Raw genomic sequence first — 25,906 nt, forward strand, 5'->3', positions numbered from 1 at the left:
GACCCTTACGCTCATAGACATCGATAGAGGCCTCATCTAGCGCTGAGAGGTACGTCAACCTCACCGCCATATTGAATGTGTCACGGCTGCGCTGTAAATGAATAAAAGTAAATGTACTTATTGTAATAAAGCGCCTTTCTACAAAAAAATAAGTTAAGGCCTCTCGTTTATACATTCACATACGGAATTGGGAAATAGTTAGGCACCAAAACAATGTATTTGATGTCTCAATTTTTTTATGCCCAACTGTTTCCCAAGTATATTAGTGCGTGTGTGAATGTATAAATGAGATTCAGTCACTTAAATTTCTTTGTACAGGCGCTTTATGAAAGTACGTACATTTATTTCTATTCGTTTACAACGCAGCCTTGACACATCTAATATGGTGGCGACGTTGACGTATCAAGCAGTGGACAAACCCACTCGATGCGGCGTCTATCCATATTTATGCTTACACTAACCCACCACATGATAGCGCCGTTCTAAATGCTCCAGAACTGTGAGGTCGCCCCCTAGTGGGGTTCTCCCTCGTATGTCCCTCGTATTAAATCAACATTACTGTACATGTATTTTAGGTACTCCGGTCCAAACTCAGCATTTACATTTAGTCAGCTGCGTTGAAGCTTTAGTCTATTCCATTCATTGTATTTCAATCAATGTGTACCATTTCTTGAGGTTTATATTCAGGAGTCAGCTGATTAAGCCACCATTTATTGTATAAGATTAGAATTTCTAATAAAATGACGTTTATGAGTAGTATAAGGTGTTAATAAGTCATTAGTAAGTGTTTAATTAAGATGTTCCAGACAAAGATGACCAACGAGCTGAAGTTCTGTCAAATGTAAATAAAAGGCCATCTGCTCCCTGATGTAAACATAAAATTATCTCCTCCCATCTGGGCGTCCATCACATTTGCCTCGCCCACTATCCGACCATTCTCTGCTTCTATTGGCTAGTAGTGACAGGCCGCTCACCGCCTACCGGACATCAGCCCGCCCACGGGAGAGAGGACAAAAACAATCGGCATCTCTTTCTCTCTCAGACAGAACATAAACAAGAGGACTGAGCACAAATATCTACTTATCTTTCGCTTTCACAATCCGTTATCGAGATGGTTTCTCCGGTCACTGTGGTGAGTATCACGTCCAAACTAGCATTGGCGTTTTCCGCAACGACGGTTGTTTGATTAGTAGTGTTCCCGAAAATGAACGCATACATGCTTAAGGCTTCACTGTGTTCCCACTGTCTATTAATGTGTATGGTGGGAAATGTCATGCCAACGTTATTACGTTGCTAACGTACAGGTATTTTTATGACAGTGGCAAGTTCCAGCAGCAAGTGCGGGACGGTTCCATCAATTCTGCAAAGCACTGACTAGAGGGAAAATGTCATGTGACAACCTTTTTTGTGTGTTTTTCTTTCCCGTGCATCGGAATGACGCATGCGCTGTACGCTGCTCGGCGTTCTTTCATGTCTTCTACATACTATAGTTGATAGTGTACATTTTGGTTTTAATCCAATACCGAGTAAATACAGGATCAGAATTGCCCATACAGATATTGTCGTACTTGAACATTTTCAAGATCGTTGAATAATTCTGTGACTTTGCCTTTAAATTGTTGATAATGATTGTAATCAGAATAAAATACAGGACAATTTTCAGCAAAAAATGTTGTTATCAATGGACTTATTTGTGAACAATTTAGTAATATAAGACAGTTGGTTCTCTTTTATTACATATTTTAAAAAATTAATTCTCAGAAAATGTGCCTTTTTCAGCAGAAAACACATCTAATTCATAAATATGTGCTGATACAGACAAAATGTACAGCATACGTGTGTCAATGTAAGAAAGTCCACAATTTATTTATACATGTTCATGTCTTTATGCTTCACTGATAATGTTTTTCGTCAAGCTTTGAGATTCCGCATTTTGTTCGACGGACCATACTCACATTGGCATGAGACAGACGTCATTTATTGTTTGACTTCCCTGATTCTGACTGCTTAGAGAGAGATGGGGCGCTCTTGTTATTTCTACAGCATGAATCTGGAGGTGTTTAATCATGCCAAACTTTTTAGCTTCTTCTTCGTTGGTGCTCCCTGGCTTCTTCTTCATTGGTGTTTGTGGCTATTTCCTCCGGTCAGCAAAGTGCGCATCAAAACTAGGAATCGAACTAAAAAAATTTGAACGATCCAGAGAGAACTGCAATGTTAGTCCTCGTTCCAGTCGATGCACGAGACTTGATGCCCAACCCTATAACAGAGTCATAGCATTTATGCTAATTAAGGTTGCACGATAAGTATTGTACCAGCATGGACCGATAATTATTGATGGAGTGGGACCGTGTCAGAGGAAGACATTTCACGTACTACTTGCAACAAATCCTCAAACATTGAGCTTCAACACATCAAACCTTATCAGCCACCTGAAACGCCAGCATAGCTACGACACCCCGGGCCCGGGACTTGTTCCTATAGCTGCGACGTTTGGAACGTGCAAAAAGTTTGCCAGAGACCACGCCAGGGCTAATGCGATCTGTAATTTCATGGCAGCTGATGATGATCCGGTGTCGATACCACCCTTGGTACTGATATAATCAATATTTGGATCAATACGCCAATCCCAAGTGCATAGCTGAGCTGAGCCTAGTAATGCCATCCAATATTGACCAAGTGTCACAGAGGGAAGGTGGCAGTTAAAAAAAAGCAATTGTGTCAGCAACGTGAATAATTCAACTCGCCCCAGCATCATCTTACTTAACAACTGAGCTGCAATGAAAGGTTACCCTCTTAGCAGGGGCCATGAAGGATGGAGTGTTGTAACTTGGTCCCTCATGTGAAGCCAGTGTGATTACTGTGAGGGCAGCCTGTGTGAAAGAATGCATGCCAGCCAGACCAGTTCCCATAGCGACAAGCAGTGTGAATTTGTCAAATTAATTTAGACCCAGCCAAGGCCTCTGGATTACAATGAGATGGAAAGTAGCGGCATGTGATGTCTGAAATAGAGGCACTGGCTCAAGTTCACCTAAGGACAAATGTTTATGTCAACACAACGTACACAATTTCTACCGGCATTTTGTGTGTGATTCGGTTCAAGTGAACCTCTGCTAGTGTGATTCGTTTAGTCAAGTGTGAACACGATCATCCGAACGTACATCAAACGAGCGGACCGATACCGCTTGAGAGATGGGTTTTGGTCCGCTTGCAAGTGAACTCTGGTGCGGTTCGGTTCACTTGAGGTCAAATGTGAATACTATGTGAACCAAAGGTACAGACCATTGTCAAAATGACAGCAAAAAGCATGCAGAAATGACACATACTGTATGTCCCTCTGCTCTGTTCTCTCACTCTGTGTATGTGACAACGGCACTCTTTGAAAGTATATTTTAGAAGCTTTTTGTGAAAATATAGCAAAATATAAAAATAACCTAAGTATCCAACCAAGTATTCCACAATTATGGTTTGGATAATGTCCAGTTTTCTTGTTAAATTATATTTTTAGAATGTGCCGTAGGCCAATAAAAAAAGGGGCCACTGGCTGCACTTTGGACACCCTGCCATTTGCGTGTTATAGTTCTAGTTCCAAGCCTGGATACATGGGAGGGTTGCGTCAGGAAGGGCATCCCGCGTAAAAACTAAGCCAAACAAATCAGGCTGATGACACCTAATGGAAGAAACAGGAAGATTCTTTTTTTAGTCTAACTGAGGATGTTTATGAGGGTTCTGTGTGGTATTTTGAAACTTTTTTTTTACCTCACACGTATTCATATTATATAAATCAGGGATATGCAAACCACCCCTGATTATAACATATAGCATATCATGTTTAAAATACCATCTCAACTCACGGGTTAGCTATAAGGTGGTGCCAGTAAATGCTGCCATGCTGTCCTACATAACTGTACATCATGATCTTCTGTCACACTGGTTGTCAGTCTTGCTTGCTTGTATTTGCAAGCCAGAGAGTGTGCGTTGTCATTTGAGTAAGAAACTGTTGTGAGATGTTACATGCAAATGACAAAGAAAATGACTGACAGGCAGCTGTGTCTGCCACAGCCATCCTTATATTACACATCACTATTTATACAGGTCGTTTAAGTTTCTATGTATCGTTTGTCTGACACTTGAGTAACATGTGAGTCAGACTGAACAATTGATGTGTATTGTCTGACCTGTGGGATTTCATGGGATTTCATTCAGTGCTGTACCTGTGTTTATATATGTTAAGACACACCTTGTATTATCTTGTATTATGGTTTGTTCGCTTTGTGAAATACTACCTCGACTATTTCCATAATCATGAAGCTTGGGTTGAGGAAGAACGCATTCGTTTTCAATGGCGACTGTCATGAAAAACATTGTTTTCCAATGGCTGTTTTTAATGTGTGTGCATGCATTTAAAGCTGAACGGAAAAGAGTGAATATTTGTGCTTTGTCTTTGTCCCTCCCACATAATTAATTATTCATTCTAAAAATGCCTTTTTGTTGGTTAGTGCAGATGGAAATAGTGACTCCATGATTATTGCACATGCATGCCTTGGGTTGGCCACAATAAAAGGCCACTCTAAAATGTGTTTCTGTGTAGGCTCTCAGTCGTACAGGAGTTGTCCATCGAGGAAAAGGCTTCTTGAGACGTCATCTGTACTTCTGTGTAGAAGGTGTCGGACGTTTCGCTCCTCATCCGAAGAGCTTCGTCAGCAAACTAATAAGTGCTGGTAGCACTTTCCAGAATTCCAGAAACTTCTATTGGAAAATCGACCACAGCTTGTCGTAAACACTAAGGATGGGGGGAATCAGACCAATACTAAAGAAAATTGGATCAAAAATCTGTCAGACAGAAGCCTCTCGGAGACAGAGAAGGCAGTATTAACCAAGGGTCTCAACTTCTCAGTGACTCCTAAAACGATACCCACAGTAGACTATATCACAGCAGCTGAATCGGCCATCAGGAACAATAACCTTTCTAGAACAGAGGCAGGGGACCTTCGTCTGAGAATATCGGCCCTTCTCAGTAGTGCCAAACCACCACCGTCCAATATCACGTTAGGTGAGAGGAAAGCATTAGCGGCTCTGCAGAAAGATGAGAGCATCACCATCTTACCAGCTGATAAGGGCAGATGCACAGTGGTTCTCAACACATTGGACTACGAAGAAAAAATAACAAGTCTAATTAGTGATGCCAACACATATGAGCAACTTAAAAGGGACCCATCCAGTAGGTATAAGAAAGAAATCATACACTGTCTCCAAAAGTTAGAGAAGGAAGAACTAATTGACAGACAGATGTATCATAGGTTATACCCTGGGGAGGCTACACCATGTATCTATGGCCTTCCAAAAATCCACAAGGAAGGGTTTCCCCTCAGACCCATTGTCTGTAGCATTGACTCTACCACGTACAATGTAGCGAAATATGTAAAAACAGTCTTATCCCCATTGGTAAGCAACACTGATCATCATATAGAGAACACAAAAGGGTTTGTGGCGAGCATCAAAGACCTCAGATTGGAGCCAGAGGAAACTTTGGTGTCTTATGATGTGACTTCACTTTTCACATCTGTCCCCACCTCAGCAGCAGTCTCGGTGGTGAGGAAGAGACTGCTCGAGGACTCAACTCTGCATCGGAGAACAAAACTTAGTGCTGACCACATCTGCCAATTACTGGAAATTTGCCTTAACACCACATATTTTCAGTTTAGAGGGAAATTCTACAGACAAATTCATGGTTGTGCTATGGGCTCACCAGTCTCACCCATAGTGGCGAATCTGTACATGGAAGAGATGGAGAAACAGGCTCTCACATCCTTCTCAGGGACAAAACCAAGGCACTGGTTTAGATACGTGGATGACACCTTTGTCATAATCAAAAAACAAGAAATTCAGTCTTTCACAGATCACATCAATGCGGTGGACACCAATATCAAATTTACTCGCGAGGACACTAAAGAAAACCAACTAGCCTTCTTAGACTGCAAGGTAATTATAGGAAAGGACAGACAGCTACTTACAGAGGTCTTTAGAAAGGCCACACACACTGACCAATACCTGCTTTTTGAATCAAACCATCCACTACAACATAAACTAGGGGTTATTAGGACCCTCCAACATAGAGCGGAACAAATACCAACTAGTGCTGAGGGAAAGAAAAAGGAGACACAACATGTCCAGAGAGCGCTCTCAACCTGTGGGTACCCACGGTGGGCTTTTAACAAATGTCAAAAGAAGAGAGTAGGGAAAGAAACCCAAAAGCCCACAGAAGCAAAAAGGAGAGGAGTGGTAGTCCCTTATGTAGCGGGGGTCTCCGAAAAACTCCAGAGGATCTTATGGCAACACAAAATTCCTACCTATTTCAAACCAGTAAATACCCTGAGACAAAAATTAGTGCATCCTAAAGACAAGGCTCCAAACCAGAAACAGAGCAATGTGGTCTATTCCATCCACTGTAAAGATGAGGAATGCAAAGAGCACTACATTGGGGAAACTAAGCAAATGCTCCAAAAAAGGCTTTATCAACATCGCAGGGACAATGCTAGTGGTCCTCAATCAGCAGTACATCTACACCTGAAAGCTACCAATCACTCTTTTCAGGACAGCGAGGTAAAGATTTTGGCCAAAGAAAACAGATGGTTTGAAAGAGGAGTAAAGGAAGCTATTTTTGTCAAACAACAGAACCCATCATTGAATCGGAATGGTGGTTTGAGGTTCAATTTGGACCCTGTGTTCAGCAGGTTACTGAGACCAAAACCCACAGCTCTTAGTCTTGCAAATGAGGTGAAGGCAGGGCCGAGCCAGAACAATAGATGCTAACAAGCCAGTATCAGAGTCGTTCATACCCAATTCAGGGAGCGACACTTCCCTTTTATCGTAGGTGTGAATAACAGGATAGGATTATACCACTGCTCCGCCCAGGCTTAGTGTAACGAACCAATAGGAGGAGGGTGTTGGCACACCAATTCCGCCCACTCTTACTGTATTTAAGGCCTAAGCTACCAGCACTTATTAGTTTGCTGACGAAGCTCTTCGGATGAGGAGCGAAACGTCCGACACCTTCTACACAGAAGTACAGATGACGTCTCAAGAAGCCTTTTCCTCGATCTAAAATGTGTTGTTCAACCATATGTTCGGCGAGTGTGAAAACCAGTCAGTGTCTGGTGTGACCACCATTTACTTCAAATAATGTATACATCAGTGTAGAGCATCCCAAACATGCTCATGCTTAGGAGAGGCCTTTTATTGTGGCCAAACTAAGGGACAAACCCGGGGGCGGTGCCAGGAATTCTGAGCCCCGTGAAAAAAAATCACATTGGGCCCTCTTGGCAGCTGTGGTCACTACATCTCTCGGACTTAACTGACCCTTAAAAGCTACTTTGCCTTCTCATGCAGGCACGTATAGCATTGCACCACCATGTATTTGTAGGGTAGGCATTGAAATCTATCATTATATTTCTGTGAACAAGTCCACACTTGTTCACAGTGCGGAAAAGAAACTTGACGTAAAATTTTATGTACAGCACCACGTCATTCATAAATGCCACTTTCCTTCACTGACTATTTTTGATTGTCACGGTATTAACGGACAAATTGCTTCCGTTTTGAACTCAAAAGCGGCCATATACTTTGTTTCAACTTTTGTTTCCGTTTTTCAACGCAGCTCTAATAGTACATTTTTTTGCCTTCCTTCCCACTGGTTTCTCACTTTCCTTTTTGAAAACCAGACTTTATTTCAGTAGTAGGCAAGATTGATCTTTTGAACACACAGACTGGGACATATTTGAACATCAGGAGCTGGAAACATTCGCCGGACTGGTACTTGAAAACGTCAAGTTCTGTATTGGAAATGTGACGGTGGACAAAACCATCCCAATTTTTCCCATCAGAAACCCTGGATGACCAGCCAGGCAGGTCTGCACACTCCTCAGAGCCCGCGATGCTGTCTTCAGGTCAGGTGACAGGGCTCTGTACAGGGCTACCTGAGCCGACCTCAAGAATGGAATGAAAACAGACGGACAATAAAAGAAGTATAGAGTCCCACCTGTCCAGACACAATATACGGGAGATGTGGCTCGGCATACAAAACGTCACACATTATGGACATCATGGAACACCAGCAGACCTGAGTGCATCGCTAGCAGAGGAGCTTAATTGCTTCTTTGCTCGCTTTGAGGCAGCAAAACAGCAGCACTCATCTGCAGGGCTGGACCCTGACCCTCCCCCACCTGGTTCCTGCACCACGCCACTCATTGTAAGACAGCACGTCGTCAGACAGGTGCTCGTAGCAGTGAACCCCAAAAAGGCTGCTGGCCTAGACGGAGTACCTGACAATGTGCACCAGCTTGTCTTTGTCTTCACCAAGATATTTAACCTCTCTCTGGCCAAGGCAGTCATGCCGTCCTACCTAAAATCAGCCATCATCAGCCACCATCCATTCCAGTCTCCCATCACCAGTTTCAATGATTATCGTCCTGTGGCCCTCACTCCGATAATCATGAAGTGCTTCGAGACAGAGACTGGTGCTCCCACAGAAGACGGCATCGCCGTAGCTCTCCAATGTGCTGAGCCACCTGGAGCTGTGCCCGAATGCTCTTTGTGGATTACAGCTCAGACTTTAATACAATCCAAAAACTCTTGGCCTCCTTCCTCTCACATGTGCCTGGATAAAGGACTTCCTTACCAACCGTCCCCATACTGTGAGACTCGGCTCCTACCGCTCTTCCATTTGCACGCTGAACACCGGTCCCCCACAGGGTTGTGTGCTGAGGCCCCTCTTCTGCTGTCTTGACACCCACGACTGCAGTCCAACCCACAACAATAACGTCATCGTCATATTTGCTGACAACACCACAATGATTTTGACTTGTCTCAAATGGTCCTCAGGAATCACAACCTGGGCTCCAACCTGATGCTGACCTTCTACCGCTTGTCCATTGACAGACGGATGCAATACTGCATCATAGTATGGTACAGCAGCTGCACCATGGCGAACAGGGAGAAGCTTCAGAGGATAGTTAAAGCAGCACAGAAGATCATCGGCTGCCCTCTCACCTCCCTGATGGAAATATACACCTCCTGCTGCCTCAGCACAGCAACAAAAACATTGTCAAGGACAGTTCCCACCCTGGTTTTGAACTGTTTAACCTGTTGCCTTAGAGAAGGCGGTGTCAAAACAAGGACGAACACGCTGAAGAACATTTTTTTTCCCCAAAGCCATAACCAACTCTGCACTGACTCCACTGACTCCAAAAGTACTTAGTCAGCCACCAATTGTGCACGTTCTCCCACTTAAAAGACGAGCAAGGTCTCCAATTTTCATCATAGGTATACCTCAACTATGAGAGACAAAATGAGAAAAAAATCCAGAAAATCACATTGTCTGATTTTTAAATAATTTATTTGCAAAAAATAAGTATTTGGTCACCTACGAACAAGCAAGATTTCTGGCTCTCACAGACCTGTAACTTCTTCTTTAAGAGGTTCCTCTGTCCTCCACTCGTTACCTGTATTAATTGCACCTGCTTTAACTCATTATCAGTGTAAAAGACACCTGTCCACAGCCTCAAATAGTCAGACTCCAAACTCCACTGTGGCCAAGACCAAAGAGCTGTCAAAGGACACCAGAAACAAAATTGTAGACCTGCACCAGGCTGGGAAGACTGGGTCTGCCATAGGTAGCAGCTTGGTGTGAAGAAATCAACTGTGGGAGCGATTATTAGGAATTGAAAGACATGTAAGACCACTGATAATCTCCCTCCATCTGGGTCTCCATGCAAGATCTCACCCCGTGGGGTCAAAATGTTCACAAGAACGGTGAGCAAAAATTCCAGAACCACACGGGGGACCTAGTAAATGACCTGCAGAGAGCTGGGACCAAAGTAACAAGGGCTACCATCAGTAACACACCACGCCGCCAGGGACTCAAATCCTGCAGTGCCAGACGTGTCCCCCTGCTTAAGCCAGTACATATCCAGGCTCGTCTGAAGCTTGCTAGAGAGCATTTGAATGATCCAAAAGAGGCCTGGGAGAATTTGATATGGTCAGATGAAACCAAAATAGAACTTTTTGGTAGAAACTCAACTTGTGTTTGTAGGAGAAAGAATGCTGAGTTGAATCCAAACAACACAATGCTTACTGTGAAGCATGGGGGTGGAAACATAATGCTTTGGGGCTGTTTTTCTGCAAAGGGACCAGGACGACTGATCAGTGTAAAGGAAAGAATAAATGGGGCCATGTATCGTGCGATTTTGAGTGAAAACCTCATTCTATCAGTAAGGGCATTGAAGGTGAAACGTGGCTGGGTCTTTCAGCATGATAATGATCCCAAACACACCGCCCCGGCAACAAAGGAGTGGTTTCGTAAGAAGCATTTCAAGGCCCTGGAGTGGCCCCGCCAGTCTCCAGATCTCAACCCCATAGAATATCTTTGGAGGGAGTTGAAAGTCTGTGTTGCCCAGCGACAGCCCCAAAACATCACTGCTCTAGAGGAGATCTGCATGGAGTAATGGGCCAAAATACCAGCAACAGTGTGTGAAAACCTTGTGAAGACTTACAGAAAACGTTTGACCTCTGTCATTGCCAGCAAAGGGTATATAAAGTATTGAAATGAACTTTTCTTATTGACCAAATACTTGTTTTCCAACATAATTTGCAAATAAATTATTTAAAAATCAGACAACGTGATTTTCAGGATTTTTTTTTCTCATTTTGTCTCTCGTAATTGAGGTATACCTATGTTGACAATTGGAGACCTCTCATCTTTTAAGTGGGAGAACGTGCGCAATTAGTGGCTGACTAAATACTTTTTAGCCCCACTGTATATATATGTAGATATATGTGGTGTGAAAAAGTGTTTCTTCCTTCCTGATTTCTTTTTTTTTGCATGTTTGTCACACTTAAGTGTTTCAGAAATGTTTCAGAATATTACTCTTACTCATTAGCGTATCACCTAATTCTTACTTTTCTTTCTTAAACTAATATTTTATTCTATGCTGTAAATGTATGTGTATATACAGTATATGGTGTGAAAAAGTGTTTGCCCCCTTCCTGATTTCTGATTTTTTTGCACGTTTGTCACACTTAAATGTTTCAGACCATCAAACAAATTTAAATATTAGTCAGTGACAACACAACTGAACTCAAAATGCAGTTTTGAAATGAAACTTTTTATTATTAAGGGAGAAAAAAAATCCAAACCTACATGGCCCTGTGTGAAAAAGTGATTGCCCCCTAAACCTAATGTTTGGGCCACCCTTAGCAGCAACAAATGCAACCAAGCGTTTGCGATAACTTGCAATGAGTCTCTTACAGCTCTGTGGAGGAATTTTGGTCCACTCATCTTTGCAGAATTGTTGTAATTCAGCCACATTGGATGGTTTTCCAGCATGAACCACGTTTTTAAGGTCATGCCACAGCATCTCAATAGGATTCAGGTCAGGACTTTGACTAGGCCACTCCAAACTCTTCATTTTGTTTTTCTTGTGTTTTGGATCATTGTCCTGCTGCAGAACCCAGGCCTGACGTTCTTCTTCAGGATTTTTTGGTAGACAGCAGATGCATGGTTCCATTTATCACATCAAGTCCTCCAGGTTCTGAAGCAGCAAAACAGCCCCAGAACATCACACTACCACCACCATATTTTATTGTTGGCACGATGTTCTTTTTCTGAAATGTGGCGTTACTTTTACGCCAGATGTAATGGGACACACACACCTTCCAAAAAGTTCAACTTTTGTCTCATCAGACCACAGAGTATTTTTCCAAAGGTCTTGAAGATCATCAAGATATTTTCTGTAAAAAACAAGCGTTGATGTTCTTTTTCGTCTGCAGTTGGTTTGTTTTTGGAACTCTCCCATGTAGACCGTTTTTGCCCAGTGTCTTTCTTATGGTGGAGTCATGAACACTGACCTTAACTGAGGCCTGCAGTTCTTTGAATGTTGTTGTGGGGTCTTTTGTGACCTCTTGGATGAGTCGCCAATGCGCTCTTGGGGTAATTTTGGTTGGCCGGCCACTCCTGGGAAGGCTCACCACTGTTCCATATTTTCGCAATTTGTGGACAATGGCTCTCACTGTGGTTCGCTGCAGCCCCAAAGCTCTAGAAATGGCTTTATAACCTTTTCCAGACTGATAGAGCTCAACTACTTTCTTTCTGCTAGAGGCAGAACAGGGGGGCCAATCACTTTTTCACAAAGGGCCATGTAGGTTTTGATTTTTTTCACCCTTTTTTTCCTTATTTTTTTTGTCAGTGCTATTTCTAATCACTACTACACTTATTACAAACTCTTGATTCTTAATTATTTACATACAGTATGTGTATGCTAGGGATGTAAATCTCTTTGTGATATATGGTGTTGTGTTATATTGTATGTCGAATTATATGTCGAATGTAGTTTTAGGATGTCCACACTTGTTCAACAGCTTTTATATATATTACAGTTTGATATACAGTCACACTCAAAATCATCTTACACTTACTATATTGTATGTATAATTTAATGTCAACATGTACAAACTTTCAATAAATTGTATATCTAAAATATATACTGTATATTTACTTATTCAAACCCATTGTAAATGACATTTGTACACATACATTTGTATGTACAAATGTATTTTATCTTAATTCCTTCAACTTTAACAGAATTGTGTCTTTTGAATTGAATTACAGTTCAGGCTGAAAGTTTTGAAATGATGAATTAAGGTAGTCGTGTTTTTTTCACAAAGCCTGTTTTCCTTTGGTGTGTTCACTTACTCTATTCATTGTTTTCCTCTAACACAGCATAAATTAGACCAAAGGTAATGAGAGTCCCTTGACTTCCTGCCTTACTTGAATAACCAACTCCCTGCAAGTCACTGATGATTGTGTTGTTGTCATGAGGTCATTTGTTCATGGGCCAGTCATGTTTGTTTTAATGTTGTTTTTTCATTTGAAATGGCCATTTCTGCTTATTTTATAGAATCGTCATCGACTGACTGACTGGCATGCACAGTTCATCAGAAAGGATATTGCCATTTGCAAAATAAATGATGGTTGCATTACTTCACAGTACACATAGATCCAGTGGCTCATCCCTGGAAAAATCCCTCAGCCGTCCCGCAGTCGAATTCTGTTTTGGAATAAATGGTATCATGAGTCGAGTGTAAGCAGAAAGTAAAATGTTTGTGTAAATAAGTCAGTGTCGGGTATACCTGTTTAATTTGATGCTTATCTCACTATAGTGTGAATGCACTGCATGTGGAAATGCATGAGCGGACAATTGTGCTATACGGTGAAGTGTGTTGGTGAAGGGGGAAAGGCAGGGAGAAGTCGAGCTGACTTGCACAGGAAGGAGGAAAGAACTGCTGATGAGGAGACACAATAGCAGACAGGCGTAAAGTACAACAGGGTCAATCGTGGCCAACAGGACTATAAATAACCTTTTCATGTGCATTTTGTTTCTGATAGGTTATATACTGATGTGAGTGAAGCTTTCAGCTTTCATTTAATAGGTTTTCAGGGGCTCAATACTTGCTGCTTGTTGTCTTGCTGCGTTCATGTTTGTTTTCAATAAAATCAATCAATCAAGAGATGCCCGCCTCATTGTAAATACAGTAAACTGTAGGATCCATCATTGTTTCTCCCCTCTCGTCTATGTGTCCAATACTAAATACAGTTGCCCATCCTTCTGAGTGTCCCTTCACTGTGCATTCTCCTGCTTCCTCTTTTCTGCCCCACTTACTCTTTTGTGAACAGTTCAGTCAAAGTGTCGCTTTAGCTTTGTCGCTCAATGCTCCCACTGAATGGTTTTGGAGAGAGACATCAAGTAACAGCCCTTTCATCATCCATCCCCTTGTATCAGGCATAGGCCAACTGCTCTGTGACCTAGAGATGGGCGAGTCATGAATGAGTCATTCAAAACTCGAGTTTTTTTTGTTTTTTTTTTACTGAACTGGGAATCTTGGGTACCTGTCTTCGTTAATTAATTCACTTCCACACTCCTGGCTAAATTAATAAGGTTAAGATGTCACTAATTGTGTAACTGTTACTCTAACTACATTTGTATTAATATATTAGCCCATCACAGACTCCACAAAATGAACAATTCACTCGCTCAGCCCGTGAGTTTCACCGACTCACTGGTGCTCGATGAAGACTCAAATTTCAATGACCCACGGATTGACGAAGACTCATGTTTCACTGACTTACCAGCGCATTTGCGTGTTTTTACGTATGCGCTCTGTGACGAGTGGATTGAGTACTCGATTCACTTCAGTTAGTGACTCATAAGAACTCCAATCAGTAAAAAGAATGGAGTTTCCCGTGACTACTGTGACCACCTTTTCCCCCTCTCTCCCACTCATCTCATCTTTCACACTAAAAACAACAGTCGTCATCTGCTCGAACCACACACTGGTTTTCGCCTTTGCATGTTCGATTCCCAGAACCACAGGTGATTCTGGAAGTATTAGGAAACATGGCTTTGTTGTGTTTAGTTTGTCAAAAACAAGAGGAAGAGAGAAGGTTATAGGGAGTCATATAATTGCATAAACTTGTTTCACTTCAGTATCACGACAACACATGCATGTCTGACTGGACACCGCAAACCACTCTTGTGCATTATGAGAAGTACATTATTTTGAATTGACCTTGTTGTTTCCTGTGATCATTTTATGGGCTTAAATAAATAATAGAAGAGACAAATGGGATAAAAACAACAGACATAATAGTATCACATTAAGGCTCTAATGTTGATCAACGTAATTCATCTGCTTTCAGGTCAAGAGTGAAGGCCCTAAGCTGGTGCCATTCTTCAAGTCAACCTGTGTTTATTTCGTCCTGTGGCTGCCAACCTCAAGTCCATCTTGGTTTAGTGCACTTATCAAATGTCTGCCCATCTTCTGCCTCTGGGTGTTTCTCCTGGCACATGGCTTCAGCTTCCTCGGGGCTCACTCCAGTGCTCGCAAGATCCTGGCTGGCCTCATCTTTTCTGCCCTGGGTGACGCCTTCCTCATTTGGCAGGAGCAAGGGTACTTCGTCCATGGTGAGAAGATACTGTACGCTACATGTTGAGTTGCATAGTTGGAAATGAATTGGATGCCTTAAAGAACAATTCAGTTACAAGTGTTACTTAGATTGGCTGTTATCGTAATGCTGTTACTGTGGTTCAATTGTGTCTTGAAAAGCAGTGAAATCCATTCAAAGTTTTACAGAAATTATTGGTTGAATAGGTACAGTTTTCCGGTACTCTTAAAGCTGCTGTTTTTATACTCATCACACTTGACTTTCACAGCTTGATAACATATCTGTACCTGCTTGGCCCTGGAAGAGGTCCAATCACCTTAAGTCCATTTCTACCTGTACAGTGTTGTTGCATTTTCATAGTCAAAAGCTGTGACAGGGAAGTGGTCAGTGCCATGAAACTTTTTAGCATGCTTTTATTGGTACGTAACTTGAAGGGTAGACTAAAACACATTATAGTCTTGTCAATTTGGTTGGCAGAATTGTCACAAACGACCTTGTCACAAATTACCTTGAACTGGAGTACAGTCGTCCCTCGCTACAGCATGGTTCGAATATCGCTCCCTCACTATATTGTGGTTTTTCAACAAATAATGAAATAATAAATGTTCACTGTTTTGTGGTTGACTGTGGCATATTATTAATCCAAAAATAGGCATCACGAGGCATCAGTCATGTTATGAGACATGATGTTAGATTACATTACCTTTCACACGGCATGGAGACATAAGAATGCAGAGCCCAGCCAACATGCCATGGCTGAGATCGAGTGAAAAAAGGTTCTCCTCTCATTCTGTGTGGAAGTGGTACGTTTTTTGCTTCTTTGTCCTTCTTCCCCACAAACACTGTAAGTTTAGAATAAGTACATTGGAGAGGCTAAATAGATACCTCAGTAGCTTGCTATGCATGCGGCGGCCATCTGTTATGTCCCTACAGTGATCCCGTAGCCTGCACAATGTGATGTAAACAAAGAATAATAGGAATGTAAAAGTGACAGGGTATTATTTAATGTCTGCAGGACTGTAATAATATTAAAACCCATATTGAGAAAGTCATAAACAAGCTTTCTCGCTATGAAAATATTAAATTTATTAATATTGAATTCACGGAAATTCACTTATCGCGGCCAGGTCTGGAACCAATTAACAGCAATAAACGAGGGATGACTGTAGCAGTATAGAAAATGGATTGAAGGGATGGATTTTGCAAACAAACCTTGTCCTCTTCAAAAAGCTTAAAAAAAGATAAAAGAAGATAAAACATGTCTCCAACTGTCTTTCTCGTGTTGCATGCTTCTTCTTTCCTGAATCTACATACAGACTACGCTGTGTCACTTAGTGTCATTTCATACTCTTTATGTAGGTGATGGCGCTCTCACCATCCCTTCTACACACCCTGTAGTGGAAGTTCAAGGCAGATCAGGGCTTACCACGCCAACCAGTGCCAAGGTTGGCTAAAAGGGAAAAGATCTTTGGAGTCTTAATTGTATGTGATGCAACCCTGGCTCAATGAAAGCAACATAAGGAAGTGAATAAATCTTAATACTGTACATTTATTGTATGACAACAATCAGGAACTGAAGGTGGGTATAGTTCATGCAGCAGACAGCAACGTGACAGCGACATTGCACTTGAAATTAGGCCTATAGGCTACATTAATATAGCTTGTACCTTAAGGGACATAAAGGGACAATAGCAATTTTGCCTCAGTCCTCTCTAAATCTCTATGGATGTAGCGGTTATATAGGCTGCGATTCTAAATTGATGGTGTTTGATGACCATGGTACAGCAGTTGAGACTAAAGCTTCTTTCACACGTAGACTCTTTCGTCAGTTCTAATCAAGTTCTAGTTATGCGAGCAGTCAAACTCAGATGCGGACCAAATCAACTGCATTTACACCAACAAGAGGTGAAGAGACAGCCCACACTGGAGTTTTTGGCAGCATTCATCCAACTATTCATCCAATCCATGCAGTTTGTCCTGTTTAGGGTGACAACAGAGGCTGTGACTCTGTATGACCAGTGACTCTGGTAGCACTCGGATAGTTTTTTAACGTGTCGTTATTTAATCAGGTTTCTGATATACTTTGACAAATGGTTTTAACTTCTGAGATGTAAGGTCACATTTCAACTCATGTTTACATGATTCCACAGGTCTTCTGATGTTTGCCATCACTCACATCCTCTACTCATCTGCCTTTGGGATGAAGCCCCTCAATGTGTGTGCAGGCCTGGTGATCACGGCCGTGTCCAGTTTGAGCTACTTTCTCCTCTACCCTTACCTGTCAGGCCCCTTTACCTACCTGGTGGCCGTCTACATCGCTCTGATTGGCTTCATGGGCTGGAGGGCCATCGCAGGCCTGCAATTAGCCAACGATCTCTGGACCTGGACCAAGCTGTCGGCCTGCCTGGGCGCAGTTCTCTTCATGGTGTCCGACCTCACTATTGCCGTCAACAAGTTCTGCTTCCCCGTGCCCCACTCACGTGCCATCATCATGGCGACCTATTACGCCGCCCAGATGCTGATAGCCCTGTCAGCTGTGGAATGCCAGGATGCGGAGGTTGCCAGGAAGAGGATATGAGGGCTCTATGTCTCTTTGGCGTCCTGCTTATGAGCCTGGCAAGGTGGTAGTCGCTCCCTGGGTGATCATGGACACATTTCACTACCACATCCCTAAGCCTCAGCCCTCATCTCCATGGTTACCATAGCAACTGGAGCACCACAGCCATGTACGATAGCCCCACACTTTTTTCTTACCATGACGCTGCGGTCGTATCATCTTCAGCCTCTCTCAGCAACAGTCCGACCTGCCTTCTGACCTTCAAATGCCTCTTGCAACTGAGTGACCATCGACGTGTGCACGGTATTGTTATCCTGCTCGACAAAGTATTAGGTGCAATTATTTGTTGTTCAAGGGGTGAATGTCACTGTGGACATTTATGAAATGTGTGAGTGGGCACAAATGTATGTGTGGATTTACAGTATGTGTTGGATTCACATACCTTACTTAAACCACGTCGTACCCAGACTCAAGACTTAAAAGACTTAAAAATCAACTTAATTTGGTCCATGCAATTCCATAATATGTCATTGTCTTCTGGTAATGTAGCGTCTCAGTCAACCAGGTCATGGTGCTCCATCAAAGTTGGACATTGGCCAATAACAAAGAAGACAACTACTGTAGTTGCTTCAACTATAGATTTTGTCGTCTCAGAAAAGGGATTTATTACAGACCTGCCCATGTTTGGCTCCGTCCCTTATGCTAGTCTGTCCTCCCCCTGTATTGAGGATGCTATTTTATAGTCAGGAGCTGTTGTATAAGCTGTAGTCCCTTCCGTTCAACGCACAACCAACCACATTGCTTTTGTTTGGTTTGCTATTCAAGGTATTCAACAGCCTCAGCAACACACCGGACTAAGTTCTTTCTACCCACTGAAAAACTAGAAATAAAGCAAGGAGGTGGGAAGGCAAAAGGGAGGAAAATTGCGTGACTGAATCGGCCAGTGTGCGCTGACACTTTTGTGATCGAGTTTTTTCATTAGGCGAGTAATGGCTTGCTTGTGGAAGGTAGGATTTTATGAATTTGCTGTATTCAAGACTACTCAGTGTCACAGCAGAATGTTATTCTTACTCTTCATGGGGTTTAGTTCTTTAGAAATTCAAACTTCGATAGCATTTCCGACCCCGCTCTTCTTTGACCTGAACAGAATAATCAGTGTAGATAGTGAATGAGAGAGATAGTGAATGCACATTGTGAGAGAAAACCCATGGTGTTATTGTTACTGATCAGGCAGTCCACGCTGTCATAGGTCTGCAGTTTTTGGAATGTTGACTGAAGAGAAAGTATATTGTTGTTACTGAGGAACGAAAACAAGGCAAGTGGCTAATTCTACAAGTTAGGCCATTGGTTTTGTTTTGGTTGCTGTTTTGTTCGTGAAGAGGATTATGAAAAGTAGTTTGTCTTGTATGTATTCCATCTTACTATATACTATCACAGTGTTTTCTATACAGTACATTCATTTTATACTTTTTTAGATTTGGCGCTACCTGTTTGTCCCAGCTGACAATCGCATTATAGTGTGACTGTCTGTGTAGCTTGTCCTTACAACTCTGTACAGTAGATGGCATCATACCTCTGCTCCTTAACACACCTCATACGCACGTACCACAACTGACTTGGTCGCACATGTAATGCATCTATTGGATAGATACTTTATTCATCTCCAAGAGAAATTCACATTTTTGCAGAGCTGCTGGAAAAATGTGAATTTCTCTTGTGAATTTCCTCTTATGATGAACTTAATCACTTCATCACAGAGTAAAATAAACCAACCAAGGCAAGACATGAAAGACAATAAAAATAAAAACATAGAATAAATATAGGATATAGGATATAGATATAGGAAATATATAAACATAGGATAAATAAACAAATAGATATGGAACAGATCACCTCAAATTTGTAGTGCAATAGTAAATAATAAATAATAATAATAATCCATCTATTTTCTATACCGCTTATCCTAATTAGGGACGTGGGGGTATGCTGGAGCCTATCCCAGCTGACTTTGGGCGAGAGGCGGCGTACACCCTGTTCTGGTCGCCAGCCAATTGCAGGACACATACAGACATAATAATAATAACATTATTATTATATTATAAAATACTTAATATAATATATATTATCATATAATTAATATTATATTATATGTGTATATTATATATTGTAATATAATTAATAATAATGTTGTTATTATATAATATAAATAAAATGCGATATTAGATGTACAATAACATGTACATTATCTTATTATCTATCAGCACAGACTCACATGGAGCCCAGGAAAGAGCAACAATGTTTTTTATAATCACCCGTGCATGTTATAAGGCGAAAACACACGTGTCTGCCACTGCACAAAATGAAACAAACACCCGTATGTCAATAACTTCATGTTCTGTTGTTAAATAAGGTTGAATAACATGAGAGAATGTCGCACATTTCTTATGACACAAACCAAACAGCTCACTTTTGGCCGTCCACACACAAACAATGAGTCGGGATTTCGAAAGTTTTGCCTCAGGGCCAATGATGCCAATGACGTGATCTAGCGCCCTCTAAATGACAGGAATACCACAGATCAATTGCAGTCCTGTGGGAAACAGTGCATCACCATTTTCCTCTGCAAATGAAGTGTCTGATCGACTATATATAAAAAATATTGCAACTGTCTTCAGATGTCCACGTGTACTTATATACAGAGTATATTATGCGCATGCTTTTTTGTGCATGTGTTGCCTACAACCAGTTTAAGGCCATAAATGCTGTGACCCATCACAGATGGAGTCATCATTACACTACTGGATATTATGGCATTATGTTCTCTCTGTGCGCTTAAACAGACGCTCTGTGGTGATGACCGCCGTCAGTCTTTTATACAATCCCCCGAGCACTCATGTCAATTCCATTATGGCTGACGTTGAGTCTCTTTTGGGTCATTTCAGTTAAGAGATGCCTGTATACATTGACCTAAAGCAGTGCGCGGTGAACTGTTAGAGGCAGGGAGTACTTTCACTGTTAGTGCAGACCTGCCAACATGTACAAATTTGTCGTACTCAACATGCAATTTAGGCCCTTAAATACGCTTGCATGTTTCACAGCTCTTCATTTTGTTGCTTTGTCCTGGTTTCAGTTTCGAGTTCAGTCTGTACAGTACAGATAAATAAATAGATATTATCAGTTTTAGTAGTATTTCAAGTCAGGGGGGGCATGTCAGAAAATAATTGAGAACCACTGAGTATCCGTACCATTTCCAAACACTTTTTCCCAGCGGAAATAATAGAAATAGGACTAAACTATTCAGCTGTCAAACTGTCGCCATCAGAAAACCTTCATTAATTGTACAAGCTATTTTTAAGTTACATTTTAATATTATTTAATATTATTAAAAGCCGGACTCTCATAATTCTCACAAAAGTGTAAAAATAAGTTAATAAAACTTAAATGCCAACTAATCACCATAACTGGCTGACTTCAGTGACGGGTAAAGCTGGAGTCTTACTTCAAGTGACTTCTAATGTGTATTTTCTCTCGCTCTTCTCGGGTGGTCCTTCTTTTTCATTCATCAAAGCCAAAAAAAAAGGAAAACACACTCAAATCGAGGTCTTCTGAGGCTGTGATGAAGTGAGATTAACATTCTAGTATCCACAGTATTACAATTGCTGTACACGCCTGTTGATTAGTGGTTTAAAATGATACCACTAATTTTTTAATCATACCTTTCAACCGTCCCTTTTTCCCAGGGAAACTCGTATATTTTTTTCCTTCTTTCCCGGCGCCCTTGCATATTTTTCCTGTAATTTCACTTTTCTGAAGAAAAAAAAATAAAACCCTCTCCGGTACTGACAGAGCAGCACAGCTTCCAGTCTTCCAGACCTTCAAAATAAAAGCACACCGATAAAATAACACAGTTGCAACACAGTAGGCGGTGGTGTCTTTACTCCAGCACACATACACATATGCTGGAATGTTTTTCTTGCATTATTTGCACCCAAAAAACACTTATTTCATTTGCTTACATAGTGTTACGACATGTTGAGTTGTTTTTGACAGAGAAATTGTATGCTGTATTTTGCAAAACGAACTGGAATGGGAAAGAAACAGACCCGGATTTGGGGTGTGAATGACCATTCGCCGTTAATACACCAATACTGTATGTTATTTTTATGCCGTCACATGTCATCTGCAGGCAGATCATCGTGATGACGCTTATAGTTTTTCAATTTGCTGACTCAGTGAATACATTATTTCTGGCTACTGTTTTGCCCGAAAGTTCCTCAATCTGCTTTTGGTCTGTCAGCAGGCTTGTTAGTATATTTGCTTTGTCAGTCTGACCCATCAGCGTGACCGCTTGTCTTTTTAATCTGTCCATCCAGCATTTCAGCTCATACCCACTCGCCACTCTTCCTCATCTATGCAGTTGTCTGCTTGTTTTGGCTCAAGCCTCAGGAAGAACCATGATAGGAAAAAGAAGAGTCTAGCATACTTACTCATCTGTACTATGTAGGCAATTTATATAAGCAGGCCTTTGTTTGCCCTCTGCCAAATAAAGGCATGAGGAGCTTTATTCCTGTGTCCTCTTGGCTAAGATGAACTCTTTCTACGGTTATTTTTGTTAGGCAACCCACACTCCAGAAAGTTCCCACAACTATGCCTGCTGAAGTCAGAAAGCTGCAAGCTATCATTCTGCTGTACAGCACAAATAACCAAAGCAAATTATCAGTGTCATTTCTCCAAGTACAGTATATTTGGCAGTGCTGCTAGTGTGCTACTGTCTTTCCTCTTGGGAATAAGTTTAGGTGTTGACTGATAATGTTGCTGGAATTGGATGAGGAGATGAAATGTGACACAGGAGAACGCTCCCTCTCTCTCATCAGCCGCCCAACAGATGGCAGACGGGACCGTCACTTTACCTCAGCCTATCAACAGCTCTGTTGTTCTGAGCTTTGTGCAAGCAGACAAAAGGGACCCGAAAGAGGTGTGGGAGGCCATTTGGGTTGTAATGATCCAGAACCAGTAGCTGGTGTAGTATAAAGGTACAGGTTTTTACATGCACTTTGATGTTGCTCTCTTTGGGTTCCACGATTTGAAACCTTTGCATTTAATGTGACTATGAATACACGATGAAATGAATCAACAGCACTCCTCTACAATGATGAAAGTTGAGATCTTGTCATTATTATATTTTAAGACTTTGACTGCCTTTCAATATTTGTATGGTGTACAATTACAGCCAATTTTGTTCAAACACGGCCCAAATATGGCGTGAAAGGGATTTTTTTTTTTTTTTGTATCTGTAATTTGGAAATGCCTCAAGAAAGTGAGAACAAACAGGGGTTTGTCAAAGTGTGAGGCGGGTCCACCCCTGAGAGGCACCACACGACTTCAGGGAAGGTTTAGCAGCTTGATAAAAATGAAGAAAAACATATTTTTCTTGATTTGATTTGTACTTTTTACAGTGAGGGAGTAAACAGAGTCTGAGGTGTGCAGAAAACACCACAAAGTGGTAAAGTAAGTTGGACCCCAACAATATTGATTCTCTCATGGGAGGATCACTGTGCCACGCTTTGATAGTCCCCATGGTTATGCCAGTTACCAGATTCCTTTAGAATTGTTGGCTATATGATTTGATTGGATTTTTTTTTCTCTTTTGGCTTTAGCCACAGCGAGTCTATCGCATTAATGGTTTTGGCTTAGTTTTTACATTGGATGTCCATCCTTACGTAAAACCAGCTGGGAATTGAACCCGTGCCCTTTTTTTTCCATAACTTTCATAATAAAAAAAAAAAGAAAATCATTTTTCATTACTGTTTCTAACACAACTTCTTACAGTCTTTTGCACTTTATTGTATGACTTCAAGCTACCCATTCAACAAATCCCCTCCAACTCCAAAAAATGACTGACTTTGGGCTTAACTTTATGAAAAAGCAATGCAATCAATCTTTTTCTAAGATGAATCGGATTTTATGATGTGCTGCTATGATGGTCTAACCCTTGTAGTGTTCAGGTTAAAAGTTACAAACTGTTCAACTGATGATTATTGAAGGACAATAGCAATGCATCAGTGCGAGGATTTTTATTTTATTTCATTTATTGTGCTAGAGGTGTTTCAAAACTGTCAGTGTGCTGTTTTTTTTTTTAAATAAGCAGCATAGGCCTGATGGAAAAGTCGTTTTCCACAAATAGCCATAAACATGTATCATTTAACTTTATTTCATGAAAAAAAATGTTCCCCTTTTATTTTTATGCTGTATATTTTCCTTTATTGTCCATGATTTTCACTTGTGATTGAATTATTTCAAGACTGTATAGACAATATAGTTTCTTTGTTGTAGTGAAGCTGCTATGAATGTGAATATCTATGAAATAAATGCAATGACAATGCAACTTCACCAGTCAATGTGTTTCCTTCTGTCTGAAGCAAAGTACCGCAGTCCAAATGTCAGTATTTATGACAGTTTTTTTTTGTGTCAGCAGTGTTATGCAGCATTACGGCAGAAAAAAACCTGGAAGCAACACACAGCTCTGTCCTAGTAGCTGCTGCATTCTGTTGTCTGGCCGAGGTGGGAAAGCCTCCTCTGTAAGGCCACCCAGACTTCTCCCCATGAAGCTCTTTCTCCCTTTTTTCTCTTTCATTCGTCTGATTTTTCCACCACTTGCCAGTTTTCTCCAAATGTGTGTCATTCATTCACTGCCAAGCTTGTACCGTCAAAGAGCCCCATTCTTCTTCCAAAAGGTCTGTGTAGGATCCCTTTCAGACACTCCATCACAAAACTGAAAATAAAAGGGAATGACGCCGGCATAAAAGTGATCGGTTTCAACTCCCCTCGGCCTCCGTGGCTGCTGCTAATCAGAACGCAGTCAGGCATCACTCACACACAATGTCACACACCTTGGCTGTCAGGCCTTGGTGACCTTACACATGCGTACAGTGTCAGAATACACTTTTTAGTTTCCATCACTTAGAGAAGTACAATAACTGGACAAACAAACTTTTTTTATTTAACCACGTCACAAAACAATGTAGGTGTGGTTTGAAATGTTTATTGTCGCACAAATCGATTCTAAACGATATTATTGTAAACATTTTTTTAGACTAATTAAACCCCTAAAGTTATGGTAATATGTCATATTGAATAATATTGTAATTAGGGTTGTCAAATGATAAATTTTTTAAATCAGATTAATCATGCTTTTCAAATTAATTAATCGTAATTAATCATAATTAATGACCATGTCACACTATTACCTTGTATTACCTTATCATATTACCTTATCATATTACCTTGTCATTTTCCTATGTATTTTAAACTAGCAAAGAGTGCATTTGGAATACAGGAAGTGAACAAATCTACTGCAATTGATGTGAAACGGATGGGGAGTAGGATTAAATAAACTTTGCTTCTTCCGACTCCTTTTTGGACATGTAGAACTGTGAATTGTACTATGTGATGTATTCCAATGTAACTTGTCTGCATGTTCAAACTAAATTAAACAGTTACCATTAACATGTCTGAAATATGCCCATTTTTACTGTGTTTTATTGAAAGAAAGATAAACGACAGGGCAGTATTATATACAGTATATATTTGTATGTATTAGCAGCGCCAAATTAACCTAAAATTGAAATCAAGTTAAGAGATGACACATATCTCTGGATATCTATTTACCTAACACTGGTTTCTTTAATAGAAGAATATTTGAATCAGACTTTTAACCGTGTTATTATGAGCAATGAGGAGTTGCGTTCAAAGGCACCACGTCATTTAAATCACATGTTTTGACTGAAAATTCTGGAATTTCCGAGCACACTTAAATACATCAAATTGTACTTCCGCGTTAAGAGCTACAAAGTGAGTGTCAAAGATATCCACTTAATAATTCCCATTGCATTTCTGTTTATTTAGACCACCAATAAATGCATAACACATTGTTGTGATGTTCGGAGTGTCCATGAACGCATCTGTTTTGTAACAATGAGGAAGTGTTGTTGCAATGAATGGACTACTAGAGACTAGCTTGTTTGGAGTAGGAGATACAAATATGGTGTTGGAATTGCACTGCTGTTGATGTGTTCAGGTAAGAATAAAGTTATAAAAGAGCGTCAGACACTGTGTGACTCTGTGGGGGGGGGCTACACTGTGCGGCCGTCTGTTGTCATAATAGAGAGCCGTGGCTTGCCATGATGTTGGGTTAGGGTTAGGGTTAGGGTTAATTACGCTAAAAAAATTAAGTAATTCATGAAATATATTAGTTACCGCTGTTAACGCGCTATTTTTGACAGCCTGCAGCATTTCTTGTCATGCTGGCTTTTCAACTGTATTAAAGAGCAGCATTTATTTTGAGATGCAGCAGA

At 41.0% G+C, this 25,906-nt stretch overlaps 1 protein-coding gene across 1 annotated transcript; it reads left to right on the forward strand.

Annotated features, from left to right (window-relative positions):
* The first annotated feature begins 985 nt into the window (after window positions 1–985).
* Window positions 986–23,942, forward strand: tmem86a (transmembrane protein 86A). The gene is made up of 3 exons (XM_054777259.1): window positions 986–1,132; window positions 14,750–15,014; window positions 17,146–23,942. Exons 1-3 carry the CDS (start codon window positions 1,112–1,114, stop codon window positions 17,571–17,573), a joined length of 714 nt encoding a protein of 237 aa, XP_054633234.1. The 5' UTR covers window positions 986–1,111; the 3' UTR covers window positions 17,574–23,942.
* The last annotated feature ends 1,964 nt before the right edge of the window (window positions 23,943–25,906 follow it).

This window comes from Dunckerocampus dactyliophorus, chromosome 5, assembly GCF_027744805.1.
Source record: "Dunckerocampus dactyliophorus isolate RoL2022-P2 chromosome 5, RoL_Ddac_1.1, whole genome shotgun sequence".
NCBI lineage: Eukaryota > Metazoa > Chordata > Actinopteri > Syngnathiformes > Syngnathidae > Dunckerocampus > Dunckerocampus dactyliophorus.

Bases quoted from the DNA above. Each gene is read 5' to 3' on its own strand.
- tmem86a (XM_054777259.1), top strand. From the start codon at position 1,112: ATGGTTTCTCCGGTCACTGTG. The intron at 1,133-14,749 runs GTGAGTATCACG...ATCTGCTTTCAG, and splicing joins TGGTTTCTCCGGTCACTGTG to GTCAAGAGTGAAGGCCCTAA. The intron at 15,015-17,145 runs GTGAGAAGATAC...ATGATTCCACAG, and splicing joins GCAAGGGTACTTCGTCCATG to GTCTTCTGATGTTTGCCATC.